Genomic DNA, 20072 nt, shown 5'->3' on the forward strand with positions numbered 1-20072 from the left:
AGGAAAGGTAGATGTAAATCTTTGTGATCTTGGATTAGACAACAGTTTTTTAGACATGACACCAGAAGCAGAACGACCAAAGAGAGAACAGATAAATTGGACCTTATCTAAATTAAAAACTTTTGTGCATCAAAGGATACTCTCAAGAGGGGGAAAAGACAGTCCACAAAATGAGAGAAAATATTGCAAATTATATGTGATAAGAACCTAGTATTCAGGATATACATAAAAACCCTTATGGCTCCACAACAAAAAGACAATTGTTTTTCAAAGCAGACGAAGTGTCTGAATAGACATTTCTCCAAAGAAGATATACAGAAGGCCAATAAGCATATTAAAAGATGCTCAGCATCATTAGTCATTAGGGAAACACAAATCAAAACGAGATACTACTTCACACCCACTAGGATGCCTATAATTAAAAAATGGACAAATTGGAATCTTTATACATTGCCGGTGGGAATATAAAATGGTGCAAGACATTGTGGAAAACAGTTTGGCAGCCCCTCAAAAACAGAGTTACCATTTGACCCAAGAACTTCAGGTACAAGAAAACTGAAAATATACTTTCACACAAAACTTGTTCATGAATGTACCCAGCAGTATTATTCATAATAGCGAAAAAATGGAAACAACCCAAATGTCCATCAATTGATGAACAGATAAACAACCTGTAGTATATCCATACAACGGAATATCACTCAGCCATAAAAAACAATGAAGTACTGATAACATGTCACAAAGTGGATGAGCTTCAAAAGCATTATGCTAAATGAAAGGAGCAAGACATGAAAGATCACATATTGTATGATTCCATTTATATCAAAAGTCTCTACAGGGACAGAAAATAGATTATGAGCTGCTAGGGACTGGAAGTAGGAGGGATCAGGGAGTAACTGCTCATTGGTTATGGCATTTCTCTAAGGGTGACAAAAAATGTTCTGGAATTAGATAGCGGTGGTTGCTGCACAATATTGTGCATATACTAAAATCCATTAAATTTTACTTTAAAATGGATAAAATGGTGAATTTTTTTGTTATATGAATTTTATCATAAATAAACAAATACACAGGTAGACACATACATAAAACACTGCTTAACTGAAAATTACTACTATTCAGTTGTGAAGCCATTCCATTATAATTTGAAATAATGTCATATATGTGTCCAGTCTTTAAAAGTATGGTTCCAAATTTTAGATCCTCACAATACATATATACAAATACCAATTCATCTTATGCTTACAATTTACATTATGAGGCTAAGACAGCAATTAAGTTGTTTTAATGACAGTTATTATACAGGATGAGCCAATCAATAAATACTGGAACAATTTGAACAAATTACCTCCAAAACCCTACAAATAAGATATAGAAGCTTCCCTATGAAACTTCACTTTTTAATCAGCATCTGTAGCAGAAAATTTGCAAAACATGAATAAATTATTTCTAAAGCCTTTAGAAATCATTAAGGAACTGCCAAAATGAAGCTAATATCAAAAAAATATTTTTCATATCTCAAAATTCAAAATGTTTACCCTGCTTTAAGAAGACATCTGTGATTGATAATGACCATGCGAGCTTTACACATTCTTACCTTTAATCACTGTAAGCTTAACAGGAACAGCTAGACAACATTTTTATAGTCCACACCGAATGGTACCATTTTTGAAATTTTATAACCTAGAATTACTAAGATTTTTATATCAGTGAAGGTCCATAAGGATGCTCTTTGGCAATACCAAAGTATAATTCAGTTTACCCTAAATTGCTTAGTTTAGCAGAGTCAATTCTACGTTAAAGACGGCAAATTCTGATATTTGGGAATCAGTGCCATTGTGTATTAACTGCCCCAGTCTAAGAAAGCACCAGGATGAACGACAGGAGAAAGAGCACAGCCCTTGCAGCTGACCACTGGCTGAGAAAACCAACATCTATGGAAAACCTTAATGGACAGATTTGTAATTAACAAATGTAATGTAAGTAAAAAGATGAGCCACTAAAAACCATTTCCCCAGATCAGACAGGATGAAGCTTCTTGAATGAATAGCCTCCTCAAGTCAGTCAGATGTTAAGTGTTCTAAAACAGCAATGGTCATGTTGTAACAATGACCATTCTACAAAGCCTGAAATAGCATAATAAAAAGGGGAAAATTAAAATAAGTTCCAAGAACAGCCTCAGGTAAATCAATGAAATTAGAACACTCCCTCATCACATCATATACAAAAATATACTCAAAATGGTTTCAAGACCTAAATATAAGACATGACACCAAACAACTCCTAGAAGAGAACACAGCCAAACATTTTTGGATATAAACCATAGCAGTATATTCTCAGACCAATCTCTCAAGGCAAAAGAAATAAAAGCAAAAATAAACAAGTGGGACCTAATCAAACTTAAAAGCTTTTGCACAGCAAAGGAAACCATCAACAAAACGAAAAGACAACCTAAGGAATGGAAAAAAGATATTTGCAAATGACCTGACCAACAAGGGGTTAATTTCCAAAATACACAAATGGCTCATACAACTCAGTATCAAGAAAACAAACAACCCAATCAAAAAATGGGCAGAAGACCTAAACAGACACTTCTCTAAAGAAGATACACGGATGGCCAAAAAGCACATGAAAAGATGCTCAACATCGCTAATTATTAGAGAAATGCAAATCAAACCCACAGTGAGGTATCACCTCACACTGGTCAGACTGGCCATTATCAAAAAGTCTACAAATAATAAATATGCTGGAGAGGGTGTGGAGATATGGTCATCTTCCCACACTGTTTGTGGGAATGTAAGTTGGTGCAGCCACTGTGGAAAACAGTATGGAGGTTCTTTAAGAAACTAAATATAGAGCTACCATATGATTTAGCAATATCACTCCTGGGCATATATCCAGAAAAGACAAATACTCTAATTTGAAAAGATACATGCACCCCCAGTGTTCATAGCAGCACTGTTTACAACAGCCAAGGCACGGAAACAACCTAAGTGTCCATCAACAGATGAATGGATAAAGAAGATGGGATATATATATATATATATATATATATATATATATATATATATATATATATGTGTGTGTGTGTGTGTGTGTGTGTGTGTGTGTGTGTATATACACATGCACACACACACATCTATACACACACCTACATACACACAATGAAATATTTCTCAGACATATAAAAGAATGAAATATTGCCATTTGTAGCAACATGGATGGACCTAGAGAATATCATACTAGGTGAAGTAAGTCAGACAGAGAAAGACAAATATCCCATGGTACCACTTATATGTGGAATCTACAAAATAATACAGATGAATCTATACACAAAACAGAAACAGACACATAGACATAGAAAATAAACTTATGGTTTACCAAAAGGGAAAGGGAGAGGGGGAAGGGATAAATTGGGAGTATGGGATTAACCGATACAGAATGCTATAAATAAAACAGATAAGCAACAAGGATTTGCTGTATAACACAGGGAATAGTATTCAATATCTCATAATAAGCTACAATGAAAAATAACCAGAAAAAAATATATATATAACTGAATCACTTTGCTGTACACCTGAAACTAACACAATACTGTAAACCAACTAGACTTCAATAAAAAAATAAACAACTCTTTAAAATGAAGCTGAAAAATAAATAAGTTGCAAGAAAATATTATCTTTACAAGACTATTAAATATAGTTAAGATTTGTCCACCGTCATTATCAAACAAACAAATATTGATATTTTTCACAATCAACGAATCCTGAAAGGAGAAGTGCAAAAGAAGGACATTTTACCTCTTCTAAGCTGGGGAGCGAAGAGGACGACACTGTGCGAGCCGACAGCGGGTGGAAGGGCTCTTGGCTGACAGCAGGCTGATGGCTCTGCATGTGCACAAAAGGGGTCTGCGGTGGCCTGGGCGGCAGTGGAGGTAGGCCATAGGGAAAACCCGGCCCCATCAGGCGATTCTGCTGTAAGTTGGCAAAAGTCCATGCTCCATCAGGTGCCAGGCATTTCAAGGGAGGAGGGGCGAGGTGTTCAGACGGCAACGAGAAAGGCGAGCTGAACAGCTGTGGCGGCAGGCGCTGTGGAAATGCTGGGTTGCTGGCTACTTCGAGGTCTCTGCTGCTGTCACCGAAGTTGGAAAAGTGGGTACTGTGGTCTGCACTGGACGGGGGCGTGGGGACTGCTGGTGGGCTCCTGGTCTGAATTTGTCTATATTGCAAAAGTCTTGATTGAGGTGGCGGCATCTCAGCTAGTTCCCGTGTTTCACTTTGATCACGATTAGACAGTTCTCTGATTAAGTCTTGAAACCTACATAAGGATGATGAAATATGAGGAGGAGAAAACAAAAGAAAAGCTTCATCACATTAAGGAGAGCTTAATCAACTACATATGTAATTTTTACAAACAATAGCATACTACTTAATCAGAACTAATGTTAATTCATCTCAAGAGTAGGAAGCATTAACACTCATAGGCGTTGAACTGAAGACACTAAACATGCCCAAGTATCTGATTTCTTTCTTTTCCCTTGGTGTTAAAAACAACTGTCCTGGTCTTCACATGCCTTTGGTAACTGAGGGCTCTAAAAGGTCACCATAATGGTGGATCTTATTCAGAAGGGATTAGGAAACACTTCAATGCATTCACATGACACCATAAAAACAAGTTTAGAATGAGGACTGAACACTCAAACATCTATACTTAAAAGATGGTAGAATTTCGTGCTACTAGAAAAAAACATATTGATGATAAATCTATAATTTTTAACTTCTAATTTAATTCTGTCCTCTTTGCATTCTTTGCATTATGACTGAGTATGAAAAAACCACGCACAGTGATGGTACATTTCTTTCAGAAGGACTGCAAAGCAAGGGGGCACATTAACTTACGAGCCACAGTGGGTCGTCCATGCCTAGATTTTCAGAAGAGTTACTTCTCAAAAGATGCTCTATATTTTAGAGTCAATTGACAGAACTGTGGAGCAATGTACCTAGAAGGCTGGCATCCAATTTCTTTGGGACAATATTCCAACCTGAGGCTAAAAGGACACCACTCAAGAAGGACAATAGGGGGCTCATGTCAGTCTGCTGGAATACCTTGAGTCAGCTGTTTCTGCTTCATCTTCGGCACTGCTGGGGAGCTTCCAGTCTGCTCTCACTGGTGGCTGATGTAATCCAATGGGCGGCTGGGGAAGATGCTGGAGGTGAGGGTGAGGATGAGGATGGTGATGGTGTGGGTAAGGAACACTGCCCTGGCTGAGATAGGCGTGATGCTCACTCCACTGCTGTAACCGCACCTGCTGCTGCCGTAATGCTTCCAGAGCCACACTCCCATGCACACGATCTGTAGAAACATTGGTGCGAAGTTTATGTTTTCAGCATTTAGGGTTTCAAGTTAATTCTTTCAAGAGTTTTTACAACCAGATATTCTCCAGAAAGAAACGGCTACAGTTTGAGTTTTGGAGAAAGCATATGTTTTCTAAACTTGCCAGTAACTAAAGTTATGGTGATGATGATGATTCTTCCTTACCTACATTACGACATAACCTGACATCAACTGGATGCTTAGTATTATATAGCATTTGGAACTAGATTCTGATTACCACAGTAACTGATTGATTCTTTTGCTGGCGTTATTTAAAGAAATGAATCAATCCTGACTCAAAAAATATTGTATAGCACATGTCATTTAAGTAAATCATCTCTGAATTTGTCACATCCAGCAGTGATCAGAGGACTTACCTAAAGCCTCTCCTACAGGCAATCCTGGGGGGTTCTCATCAGTGAAGTTATTCAGATGTGAAGGAAGAATGGGGCCGGGCTGTGCAATGGCTCGCAGAGGACTGTGGCCCCCCTGCAGCATGGGAGGGGGCTGCTGCTCAGGAATCACAGCCTCTGCAGGAGGGGACTGTGGTCGATGAGAAACCGCAGTATTAAAAAAAGCACTGTTGGGGCCTGCCTGACAGACAGCAGAAAGCTGAGGCGGCGGCTGGCCCAGCGGATTCTGGGGCGGGACTCCCTGATTCGGGTGGGGCGGCATCTGATTTGGTTGTTCAGGCAAATTATTCTGCTGCTGATTTGACAAGGCGTGCTGCTGTGGAATTGGAAATGGCGGTCTTGGCAGCTGGGGAAGTGGATGAAAATGGCGACTGGGGACTGCATACTGGGCGTGGGGAGCAGGAACAGGGAGATTTATGTGTCTTGGGTTGAGATTGTCTTTGCGATGAAATTTGGGATAAACAACACCAGGACGTGATTCAGGACTTCTGTTCTGTGGATTTGATTCCAAATCCATCTAAAAAAAGAAGAAGTATTTTTTAGCTGCAGAAGATCTAAGTCCTGTGGTTCACCACCTTTTCCCACCCCTAGCACATCTAAAAGATATGATCCATTCTTATCCGTAATAGCCGGAGTGCTGGGGGCCTGATAAATCACTTTCTGACAATCAAATGAGGGAATATTCTTTAAATTAGGAAAGATGAAACAGAAAAAAACGCGCATATTAAATGTGAGTCACAGGGAAAGATACTACTATTTTATTAGCATATCCACTTTAATTCCTTTAAAAACAATATTTTTATTTTCACACTATCTTCCTTGGGAAGATAACCATTTATTTCCTTCTGATATAAATCATTAAAATGTGTTCTTTCCTTCTGATTTTATTGTTTTTATACATCTCTTCCTCAAACATATCTATATTAATATAAAAAAAGTCTCAGTCTAAATAACTTTGAAGTGAACAACAAAAAAAGTACTATATCACCTTTGCATTAAAAGCTTGGCTGTCAATTTTTGCCATTATTCCTTCAACAAACACTTACTGAGGGCCTACCAAGGACACTGTGCCTGGGGCTGGAGATAAAAAAGCAGTCAGACTTAGTCTGTACCCCCAGGAGTGCAGAGCAGGGGTTGGCAAACTACGACCCCCAGGCCACTTCCAGTCCACCAGATTTCTGTGCATAAAGTATTACTGGAACACAGCCACGGTTGTGCAAGTTGACACATTGTCTACGGCTGCTTCCTCACTACAATGGCAGAGGTGAGCGGCTGCAACAGAAACCACACGGCCCACAAAGCCTGAAAATTTAGTATCTGGCCTTTCACAGAACAAGTCTGCTAAGCTCTAAGCTCTGGCTTAGAGTCCAGTAGAGGATACCAACGTGTAAACATAAAATTAGAGGTGTTGTAAGAGGACGTGAGATGACATCCTGGAGCCTGAGAAAATTAAAGGTGACTTCATAGAGATAATGATAATCTTGCATAAAAAGCTGGAGTTTTGGGCTTCCCTGGTGGCACAGTGGTTGACAGTCCACCTGCTGATGCAGAGGACACGGGTTCGTGCCCCAGTCCGGGAAGTTCCCACATGCCGCGGAGCGGCTGGGCCCGTGAGCCATGGCCGCTGAGCCTGCGCGTCCGGAGCCTGTGCTCCGCAATGGGAGAGGCCACAACAGTGAGAGGCCCACGTACCGCAAAAAAAAAAAAAAAAAAGCTGGAGTTTTTTATCTAGTATGAGGGAAGTACATACGAGATAAAGGTGACAGCTTATACACTGAAGCAGATTTGAGACGAGAAGTTCTGTGCACATAGCGCTCGCTACAACTGGACTTACATGCTAATCTTCCCCTTCTTGAAATCAGATGAAACTGCAGAAGCCCAATTATACAAGACCCTGAATGAGTCAATACTGAGAAAAAACATGTTTTTAATCCTGTAAACGGTGGCAAGCTACCAAAGGTTTTTAAGCTAGGGAGTGCTGTCATCTTTCTAAAACACAAGTCTGATCTTAAGTGACATGAAACTGACCACTCTCAAGAAGACAGAACAAGCAGTTTGCTCCTGAATTGAAGCTGGGGTAATCCGGCAACAAAGCTATTGCCACAAATGGCTGAGATGTGCCAATCATGCCCCAAGAGAATTCTCATGTCTACCTCAAATGGACCAACATTAAATTTGGCCAATAAGATCCTGAAGACTACTGGGTATATATAAATTATGTAGAAAATGAAATGAGAAGGATGATAACTCTGTCCCAGTCTTCCCAAGCAGCTGCAATGCCTGCTCTTCAACTGTCTCAGAACCTGATTAAGCCTCTTTAAAAACAAACATTTTCCCCTATAAGTCTTCATCTTTTTAATGACTAAAGCGACATTTCAGCTGAGATACACCTTTCTCCAAAAGATACTGTTGATAGGCATACTCTGATGGCATGAGGGAGACCATGATTAGATGTCAAGGTTGTATGTGGATAAGCTGATGTTTCAATTGCCTTCTTCACTTCTGACTTTTACATGGACAAGAAGCCGGGCCAGTGTCGTAGAAATTTAGATCAAGACTGTGCTCCTCTAAGATACTACAACAGGCTAAGCAGGGGAGATGACTGTAAAGTCTGAAGGAGTCTGACTCTAATATTATCAGAATTAGATTCTCCTCTATTGCTTTCCTCTTAATCCTGAGTCAAGGAGAGCTAGGACATTTTCCCCCTAGGCCCCAGGACGAAGCATGAGGGTGGAAAAGAAAATGAAACATGTCTGTCAGGTTGCCTAATCCCCTGACAGGGAAAGACCACAACAGAAAATTTTAAAAAAGGACTGAGAGACGTTTGGCTATCTTGGCTTCAGCTGCTCTGACAGTACCTAAGACTCTCCTGGTTGGGTCTGTTCTAACCCTAACCCTGGCCCTCTGACTACAGATGCTGTTGCTGTACCGCCCCACACGCCCTCTGCTTTCTCTCTGCACCCGTTCCCAAACACACAGGACGCCTACTTTCACTGCTGCTTCCCTCTTACTCTATCAGCAAGCTCCCCTGGCTGCCTAATTGGCACTGCAGCTCCTCCAGTGGGTACTGAGCCCTTCCAGTTGTATAAACTGTGAGTCAGAGCTGCTTAAGAGGCATAAGTACCTGAATATAGAGAACAGTTGCTTAAAGCCAGCCTGAGCCTGCAGATACAGATTTGGAAGTCACTATCAGGGAGCAAGTAATGGAAATTGTGGAATTGGACTAGTTTATGGTAAGAAAGCACAGAATGCAAAGAGTGTTATGGGACCATGACAGAACCCTGGGAAACCCCAACTTAAGGACTAGGGACAGATGGGAAGGGGTGGACAGGAACTTATAAAAGAGACAGAGTCATGTTAGAAAGGGTTGTGATAAGTAGAAATGTGTGTCAAAGAAACCAAAAGAAAAAAGATGGTCAAAAAGAAAGAGGTAGAAAATGGTGCCAAATACCAAAGAAAAGTCAAGTAAGGCTACAACTGAAGTATGTTCATAAGATTTGGTCACTTTGAGTTTTTTTTTTTTTTTCCTTTGGCTGCGCCACTTGCAGGATCTTAGTTCCCTAACCAGGGATTGAACCCGGGCCCACGGCAGGGGAAGTGCGGAGTCCTAACCACTGGACCACCGGAGAAGTCCCTGGTCACTTTGGGCTCAACAGTTTTAGTGAAATGTTAAGGCCTAATACTAGTCTGTGTTGGTTAAGGGACAAATAAGAGATGAGGGGAAAAAGGAGAAACTAGGCAGTAGCTATATAAAGGAAATAAAGGCCAAATAAAGTGTTTTTTTAAAAAAACAGTCCATCAATCAATTTACTTACAGGCTGAGGAGGAAGAACCAGTAGCTGGAAAGAATCTGAAGATAAATGAAGAGAAGGGACAAGGTCTGTGAGGTGACCGAAAGAGGAGAGGTAAGTCTTAATGGAAACTCTTCCTCTGAGATCGGTGATATAGAAGGATGTTCAAGGACACAGGAAAAGTGTGAGGACTAAAGTTCTGAGTTAAGAGCGTGAAATCCTGATGAATTGCACTCTAAGGGAAGGTCATCCCCTGATCGTAAGAATAACAGGTAGAAGGTAAGCAGGCATCAGAAGAGCTGCTGAGAAAACTGGGCAAAGGGAGCCAGGTACATACAAAAGAAATGGGGAGGCACCCCACGGGTTCGCTGAGATCAGAAAGCATGAATTTCCAGTGGCACTAATTCAACCAATGATTTGATTTTCCCTCACTGGTTCACGAGCACAGAAGCAGAAAAAGCAGATGAACAAACAGGTTAAGAGTTAAGGATGCACACAGCAGGTGTGACGAGAGGACAAGGTGAGGGACTTGAGGAAGCTAAGTCTTCCTTCTGCACTATAACAGCTCTTCCCAATCTGAGATAATTTTTAATAACACATCTATAGCTGTGTCTTCATTTATTACTTTATAAATTGGAAGTCTCTGAATTCAAGTCTATTGCTAAATAACACAATTTGAGAAAAGTATTCTGATAAATAAAATAGTGTAGACAAAGAAAAGGTGGAGGGAGAGAGTGCAACATGACCCACCAGACGCTCATGAAACAACAAACATAAAAGATACACATAAAAAGGTAGATAATTTTCTTTAAAACACCAGGATTCCAAGATGATCAATCAAACTAACTCCATTAGAACAATGTATTCACTAAAGGTAAACCACATACCTGTTTTGATTCTGTAGGCTTTTTCTCTGGTGTCCGAATCTTATTAATTTCAGGTCCAGGATTATTTGTATCACTTTTACCTATGAAAATATTTCAAAATTCTTATAAAGTGTCTCCAGTAGATGTTACAAAATGCCAATGACTATCCAATATTAGACAAAGAAGTAGAATATTTTAAATATTTTTCAACAATTATTAATTATTACTGCTTGGGTTTTGTTCTTAAATTTTCAGAGTTGCAATTTCTCTGCAAGAAAGAAAATTTATAAATGAAGCAAATCTCTCTGACAAGGAAAAAACTTAATAAGGGAATAACCTTAAAATATCAACTAATTCCAAAGATAACTGCCCATTCTCCAGGAAATTACAGCCTCATTTTCTTAAACTAGACATAGAAAAGGTCTATTTATAAAGGTTTACTACTTTGGCCATTTATGAATGCAAAAATCCAAATAATGCGTCAATGTAATTTAGTAAAGGAATCTAAACTAAATAAAGATATTCTGAAAGGAATGCAGTTATACTTTTAAAAGTAATAGATATCAAACTAAATATAAGTGGATGACAAACATTAAAGAAAGCAATATTAAGGTTAAAAAAATCATAATTATAATAGACAAATAATGCTAGTTCACGCATGTGAAAGGCTTTTAATCTATAAGAACTAACTACTGGATATTTTAAATCCCTTGAAAGAATCCTTAATTTGGGTTCTTCCTTGAAAACATTCTTTTAAGAATGCCACTGGAACTCTGTGCCAGAATAGCCTTACTACTGAACTTTAAGAAAAGAAAACTACAATGTCTGAGATGAAAAATACACTGGATGGAATTAGCAGATGTTTAGACACTGCAGAAGAAAAACTTGGTGAACTTGAAGGCATAGAAATAGAAACAATGCAAGGTGAAACACAAAAAGAAAAAAGAATTTTTTAAAAGATGAAAAGAGCATCTGTGAACTGTGGGGTAACTTTAAGAAGCATAAAAAATGGGTAGTTGGAATTCCTGAAGAGAAAAAGAGGTGAGACAGAAACAATTTCTGAATAAAGGTCAAAAATTACCAAATTGATGAAAACTGTAAACCCACAGATACAAGAAGCTCAACAAACCATAAACACAAGAATCATGAAGAAAACTACACCAAGGAATATCATTTCATCATAAACAAATTACTAAAACCAGTATAAAAATAAGTTCTTAAAAGCAGTCAGAGGAAAAAAAGACATGTTATATGCAGAAAAGCAAAGATAAGGATGACATCAGATTTCTCACTAAAAATAATGTAAGCAAGAAAACAGTAGAGTAACATCATTAAAATACTGAAAGATAAAAACTATCAACCAAGACTCTATACCCTGTAAATAAAAACATTTTCAGACATACAAATGCTGAAAGAATTCATTGCCAGAAGACCTGAACTACAAGGAATGTTAAAAGAAGTCCTTCAGGCAGCAGAAAAATTACTGAAATAGAAACATGAATATACAGAAAGAAATCAAGATTACCAGAAGTACTAACTACATGGATAGATATAAAAGATTATTTTTCTTATTATTTAAAACTATTTTAAAAGATACTTGGCTCTTTAAATGAAAATAATAACAATGGTTGAGGTTTATAACATAGGAAAAGTAAAATAAATGCATGATAACAACAGATAAAGACCAGAAGAGGAAAACCTGAAATACTCTGAGGTTCCTTTTCTGTACGTGAGTGGTAAAACATAAATTGGAAAGTAAACTGTGTTAAGTTAAAGAACTTTTAGAATGGGAGAAAATATTTGCAAAGGAAGCAACCAACAAAGGATTAATCTCCAAAATATATAAGCAGCTCAATATCAAAAAAAACAGACAACCCAATCCAAAAATGGGCAGAAGACCTAAATAGACATTTCTACAAAAAAGACATACAGATTGCTAACAAACACATGAAAGGATGCTCAACATCACTAATCATTAGAGAAATGCACATCAAAACTACAATGAGATATCATCTCACACCAGTCAGAATGGCCATCATCAAGAAATCTAGAAACAATAAGTGCTGGAGAGGGTGTGGAGAAAAGGGAACACTCTTGCACTGCTGGTGGGAATGTGAATTGGTACAGCCACTATGGAGAACAGTATGGAGGTTCCTTAAAAAACTACAAATAGAACTACCAAATGACCCAGCAATCCCACTACTAGGCATATACCCTGAGAAAACCATAATTCAAAAAGAGACATGTACCAAAATGTTCATTGCAGCTCTATTCACAATAGCCCGGAGATGGAAACAACCTAAGTGTCCATCATCGGATGAATGGATAAAGAAGATGTGGCACATATATACAATGGAATATTACTCAGCCATAAAAAGAAACGAAACTGAGCTATTTGTAATGAGGTGGATAGACCTAGAGTCTGTCATACAGAGTGAAGTAAGTCAGAAAGAGAAAGACAAATACCGTATGCTAACACATATATATGGAATTAAAAAAAAATGTCATGAAGAACCTAGGGGTAAAACAGGAATAAAGACACAGACCTACTTGAGAATGGACTTGAGGATATGGGGAGGGGGAAGGGTAAGCTGTGACAAAGCGAAAGAGAGGCATGGACATATATACACTACCAAATGTAAGGTAGATAGATAGTGGGAAGCAGCTGCAGAGCACAGGGAGATCAGCTCGGTGCTTTGTGACCGCCTGGAGGGGTGGGATGGGGAGGGTGGGAGGGAGGGAGATGCATGAGGGAAGGGATGTGGGAACAGATGTATATGTATGACTGATTCACTTTGTTATAAAGCAGAAACTAAAAAAAAAAACAAAAACAAAACTACAATGAGGTATCACCTCACACTGGTCAGAATGGCCATCAACAAAAAATCTACAAACAATAAATGCTGGAGAGGGTGTGGAGAAACGGGAACCCTCATACACTGTTGGTGGGAATGTAAATTGATATAGTCACTATGGAGAACAGTTTGGAAGTTCTTTACAAAATTAAAAACAGAACTACCATACGACCCAGCAATCCCACTACTGGGCATATACCCTGAGAAAACCATAATTCAAAAAGAGTCATGTACCACAATGTTCATTGCAGCACTAATTACAACAGCCAGGACATGGAAGCAACCTAAGTGTCCAACGACAGATGAATGGATAAAGAAGATGTGGCACATATATACAATGGAGTATTACTCAGCCATAGAAGGAAACAAAACTGAGTTATCTGTACTGAGGTGAATGGACCTAGAGTGTGTCATACACAGTGAAGTAAGTCAGAAAGAGAAAAACAAATACCATATGCTAACACATATATATGGAATCTAAAAAAAAAAAAAAGAAAAAGAAAAAAAAAGGTTCTGATGAACCTAGGGGCAGGACAGGAATAAAGACGCAGGCATAGAGAATGGACTTGAGGACACGGGGAGGGGGAAGGGTAAGCTGGGACGAAGTGATAGAGTGCCATGGACATATATACACTACCAAATGTAAAATAGATAGCTACTGGGAAGCAGCCGCATAGCACAGGGAGATCAGCCCGGTGCTTTGTGACCACCTAGAGGGGTGGGACAGGGAGGGTGGGAGGGAGATGCAAGAGGGAGGGGATAAGGGGATATATGTATACGAATAGCTGATTCACTTTGTCATACAGCAGAAACTAACACACCATTGTAAAGCAATTATACTCCAATAAAGATGTTTAAAAAAAAAAAGATACCCCACATCCAAAGAAAAAGGAGAAGCCTCAATGAGACAGTTGGATGGGCGCAATCACAATAAAATCAAATCCTATGACCACTGGGTGGGTGACTCACAAACTGGAGAACATTTACACCACAGAAGTCCACCCACTGGAGTGAAGGTTCTGAGCCCCACGTTAGGCTTCCCAAACTGGGGGTCCGGCAACGGGAGGAGGAATTCCTAGAGAATCAGGCTTTGAAGCCTAGTGGGATTTGACTGCAAGACTTCAACAGGACTAGGGGAAAGAGAGACTCCACTCTTGGAGGGCACACACAAAGCAGTGTGTGCATCGGGACCCAGGGGAAGGAGCAGTGACCCCATAGGAGACTGAACCAGACCTACCTGCTAGTGCTGGAGGGTCTCTTGTAGAGGCGGGGGTTGGCCATGGCTCACCGTGGGGACAAGGACACTGGCAGCAGAAGTTCTGGGAAGTACTCCGTGGCATGAGCCCTCCCAGAGTCCGCCATTAGCCCCACTAAAGAGCCAGGTAGGCTCCAGTGCTGGGTCGCCTCAGGCTAAACAACCAACAGGGAGGGAACCCAATCCCACCCATCAGCAGACAAGTGGATTAAAGTTTTACTGAGCTCTGCCCACCAGAGCAACACCCAGCTCTACCCACCACCAGTCCCTCCCATCAGGAAGCTTGCACAAGCATCTTAGATAGCCTCATCCACCAGAGGGCAGAGAGCAGAAGCAAGAAGAACTCCAATCCTGCAGCCTGTGGAACGAAAACCACATTCACAGAAAGACAGACAAAATGAAAAGGCAGAGGACTAGATACCAGATGAAGGAACAAGATAAAACCCCAGAAAAACAACTAAATGAAGTGGAGATAGGCAACCTTCCAGAAAAAGAATTCAGAATAATGATAGTGAAGATGATCCAGGACCTCGGAAAAAGAATGGAGGCAAAGATCAAGAAGATGTAAGAAATGTTTAACAAAGACCTAGAAGAATTAAAGAACAAACACCTAGAAGAATTAAAGAACAAAGAAGCAGAGATGAACAATACAACAACTGAAATGAAAAATACACTAGAAGGAATCAATAGCAGAATAACTGAGGCAGAAGAATGGATAAGTGACCTGGAAGACAGAATGGTGGAATTCACTGCCATGCAAGAGAATAAAGAAAAAAAGAATGAAAAGAAATGAAGACAGCCAAAGAGACCTCTGGGACAACATTAAACGCAACAACATTTGCATTATAGGGGTCCCAGAAGGAGAAGAGAGAGAGAAAGGACCCCAAAAAATATCTGAAGAGATTATAGTCAAAAACTTCCCTAACATGATAAAGGAAACAGCCACCCAAGTCCAGGAAGCACAAAGAATCCCAGGCAGGATAAACCCAAGGAGAAACACAATGAGATACATAGTAACCAAATTGACAAAAATTAAAGACAAAGAAAAATTACTGAAAGCAACAAGGGAAAAACGACAAATAACATACAAGGGAACTCCCATAAGGTTAACAGCTGATTTCTCAGCAGAAACTCTACAAGCCAGAAGGGAGTGGCATGATATATTTAAAGTGATAAAAGGGAAGAAACTACAACCAAGATTACTCTACCCAGCAAGGATCTCATTCAGATTTGACTGAGAAATCAAAAGCTTTATAGACAAGCAAAAGCTAAGAGAATTCAGCACCAACAAACCAGCTCTACAACAAATGCTAAAGGAACTTCTCTAAGTGGGAAACACAAGAGAAGAAAAGGACCTACAAAAACAAACCCATAACAATTAAGAAAATGGTGATAGGAACATATATATTGATAATTACCTTAAACGTGAATGGATTAAATGCTCCAACCAAAAGACACAGGCTCGCTGAATAGATACAGGAACAAAACCCATATATATGCTGTCTATAAGAGACCCACTTCAGACCTAGGGACACATACAGACTGAAAGGGAGGGGATGGAAAAGGATATTCCATGCAAATGGAAATCAAAAGAAAGCTGGAGTAGCAATATTCATACCAGATAAAATAGACTTTAAATAAAGAATGTTACAAGAGACAAGGAAGGACACTACATAATGATCAAAGGGTCAATCCAGGAAGAAGATATAACAATTATAAATATATATGCACCCAACATTGGAGCACCTCAATACATAAGGCAACTGCTAACAGGTATAAAAGAGGAAATCGACAGTAAAACAGTAATAGTGAGGGACGTTAACACTTCACTTACACCAATGGACAGATCATCCAGACAGAAAATTAATAAGGAAACAGAAGCTTTAAATGACACAACAGACCAGACAGATTTAATTGATACTTATAGGACATTCCATCCAAAAACAGCAGATTACACTTTCTTCTCATGTGCACACGGAACATTCTCCACGATAGATCACATCTTGGGTCACAAATCAAGCCTCAGTAAATTTAAGAAAATTGAAATCATATCAAGCATCTTTTCCAACCACAACGCCATGAGATTAGAAATCAATTACAGGGAAAAAAATGTAAAAAACACAAACACATGGAGGCTAAACAATACATTACTAAATAACCAAGAGATCACTGAAGAAATCAAAGAGGAAATTTTAAAAATACCTAAAGACAAATGACAATGAAAACACAACAATCCAAAACCTATGGGATGCAGCAAAAGCAGTTCTAAGAGGGAAGTTTATAGCAATACAAGCCTACCTCAAGAAACAAGAAAAATCTCAAATAAACAATCTAACCTTACACCTAAAGGAACTAGAAAAAGAAGAACAAACAAAACCCAAAGTTAGTAGAAGGAAAGAAATCATAAAGATCAGAGCAGAAATAAATGAAATAGAAACAAAGAAAACTATAGCACAGATCAATAAAACTAAAAATTGGTTCTCTGAGAAGATAAACAAAACTGATAAACCTTTAGCCAGACTCAACAAGAAAACGAGGGGGAGGACACAAATCAGTAAAATTAGAAATGAAAAAGGAGAAGTTACAACGGACACCGGAGAAATATAAAGCATCGTAAGAGTACCACAAGCAACTCTATGCCAGAAGAAATGGACAAATTCTTAGCAAGGTATAACCTTCCAAGACTGAACCAGGAAGAAATGGAAAATATGAACAGACCAATCACAAGCAAGTAATGAAATTGAAACTGTGATTAAAAATCTTCCAACAAACAAAAGTCCAGGACCAGATGGCTTCACAGTTGAACTCTATCAAACATTTAGAGAAGAGCTAATACCCATCCTTCTCAGACTCTTCCAAAAAACTGCAGAGGAAGAAACACTCCCAAACTCATTCTACGAGGCCACCATCATCCTGATACCAAAACCAGACAGAGATACTACAAGAGAAGAAAATTACAGACCAATATCACTGATGAATATAGACGCAAAAATCCTCAACAAAATGCTAGCAAACACAATCCAACAACACATTAAAAGGATCATACACCATGATCAAGTGGGGTTTATCCCAGGGATGCAAGGGTTCTTCAGTATACACAAATCAACCAATGTGATACACCATATTAACAAACTGAAGAATAAAAACCATATGATCATCTCAATAGATGCAGAAAACGCTTTTGACAAAATTCAACACATATTTATGATAAAAACTCTCCAGAAAGTGGGCATAGAGGGAACCTACCTCAATATAATAAAGGCCATATATGACAAACCCACAGCAAACATCATTCTCAATGGTGAAAAACTGAAAGCATTTCCTCTAAGATAATGAACATGACAAGGATGTCCACCCTCGCCACTATTATTCAACATCGTTTTGGAAGTGCTAGCCACGGCAAGCAGAGAAGAAAAAGAAATAAAAGGAATACAAATTGCAAAAGAAGAAGTAAAACTGTCACTGTTTGCAGACATGATACTATACATAGAGAATCCTAAAGATGCCACCAGAAAACTACTAGAGCTAATCAATGAATTTGGTAAAGTTGCAGGATACAAAATTAATGCACAGAAATCTCTTGCATTCCTATACACTAACAACGAAAGATCAGAAAGAGAAATTAAGGGAACAATCCCATTCACCACTGCAACAAAATACCTAGGAATAAACCTACCTAAGGAGGTAAAAGACCTGTACTCAGAAAACTGTAAGACACTGATGAAAGAAATCAAAGATGACACAAACAGATGGAGAGATATACCATGTTCTTGGGCTGGAAGAATCGATATTGTAAAAATGACTATATTACCCAAAGCAATCTACAGATTCAATGCAATCCCTATCAAATTACCAGTGGCATTTTTTTACAGAACTAGAACAAAAAGTCTTAAAATTTTAGGGAGAAACAAAAGACCCTGAATAGCCAAAGCAGTCTTGAGGTAAAAAATCGGAGCTGGAGGAATCAGACTCCGTGACTTCAGACTATACTACAAAGCTACAGTAATCAAGACAGTATGGTACTGGCACAAAACCAGAAATATAGATCAATGGAACAGGATAGAAAGCTAAACCCACGCACCTATGGTCAACTAATCTATGACAAAGGAGGCAAGGATATACAATGGAGAAAAGACAATCTCTTCAATAAGTGGTGCTGGGAAAACTGGACAGCTACATGTAAAAGAATGAAATTAGAACACTCCATGACACCATACACAAAAACTAACTCAAAATGGATTAGAGACCTAAATGTAAGACCAGACACTATAAAACTCTTAAGAGGAAAACATAGGTAGAACACTCTTTGACATAAATCACAGCAAGATCTTTTTTGAGATCTACTTCCTAGAGTAATGGAAATAAAAACAAAAATTAAAAAAATGGGACCTAATGAAACTTAAAAGCTTTTGAACAGCAAAGGAAACTACAAACAAGACAAAAAGACAACCCTCAGAATGGGAGAAAATACTTGCAAAGGAATCAACAGACAAAGGATTAATCTCCAAAATATATAAACAGCTCATGCAGCTCAATATTAAAAAAACAAACAACCCAATCAGGAAATGGCCAGAAGACCTAAATAGACATTTCTCCAAAGAAGACACACAGATGGCCAAGAAGCACATGAAAATCTGCTCAATATCACTAATTATTAGAGAAATGCAAATCAAAACTACAATGAGGTATCACCTCACACCGGTTAGAGTGGGCCTCAGCAGAAAATCTACAAACCACAAATGCTGGAGAGGGTGTGAAGAAAAGGGAACCCTCTTGCACTGTTGGTGGGAATGCAAATTGATACAGCCACTATGGAGAACAGTATGGAGGTTCCTTAAAAAATTAAAAATAGAATTACCATATGACCCAGCAATCCCACTACTGAGCATATACCCAGAGAAAACCATAATACAAAAAGACACATGCACCACAATGTTCACTGCAGCACTATTAACAATAGCCAGGTCATGGAAGAAACCTAAATGCCCATCGACAGACGAATGGATGAAGAAGATGTAGTACATGTATGCAATGGAATATTACTCAGCCATAAAAAGGAATGAAATTGGGTCATTGGTAGAGACATGGATGGATCTAGAGACTGTCATAAAGAGTGAAATAAGTCAGAAAGAGAAAAACAAATATCGTATATTAACGCATATATGTGGAATGTAGAAAAACAGTACAGATGAACAGGTTTGCAGGGCAGAAATAGAGACACAGATGTAGAGAACAAACATATGGACACCAAGGGGGGAAAGTGGTGGTGGGGGATAGTGGTGTGATGAATTGGGTGATTGAGATTGACATGTATACACTGATGTGTATAAAATTGATGACTCATAAGAACCTGCTGTATAAAAAATAAATTAATTAAATTAAAATTTAAAACTTAAAGGAAAAATAGATAAACACCAATTATATTTGGAGAATTCAATATTCCTCTCTCAATATTCTTTTTTTTCAACGTAGACAGAAAATCAGCAAAGATAAAGTAGACTTGAACAATCGTATTAACT

At 38.7% G+C, this 20072-nt stretch overlaps 1 protein-coding gene across 4 annotated transcripts in view; it reads right to left on the reverse strand.

Annotated features, from left to right (window-relative positions):
- The window catches only part of HELZ (helicase with zinc finger), a 158978-nt gene that overhangs the window by 30243 nt on the left and 108663 nt on the right, over positions 1-20072 (reverse strand). For all 4 annotated transcript variants that reach the window (XM_060080430.1, XM_060080431.1, XM_060080432.1 and 1 more), the window contains 4 exons: positions 10465-10544; positions 5751-6303; positions 5106-5352; positions 3801-4317 (listed from right to left, as the gene is read on the reverse strand). In XM_060080430.1, coding sequence (XP_059936413.1) covers positions 3801-4317; positions 5106-5352; positions 5751-6303; positions 10465-10544 — 1397 coding nt within the window. The remainder of the gene's footprint in view (positions 1-3800; positions 4318-5105; positions 5353-5750; positions 6304-10464; positions 10545-20072) is intronic.

This window comes from Mesoplodon densirostris, chromosome 18 (genome assembly GCF_025265405.1).
Source record: "Mesoplodon densirostris isolate mMesDen1 chromosome 18, mMesDen1 primary haplotype, whole genome shotgun sequence".
NCBI classification, from domain to species: Eukaryota; Metazoa; Chordata; class Mammalia; order Artiodactyla; family Ziphiidae; genus Mesoplodon; species Mesoplodon densirostris.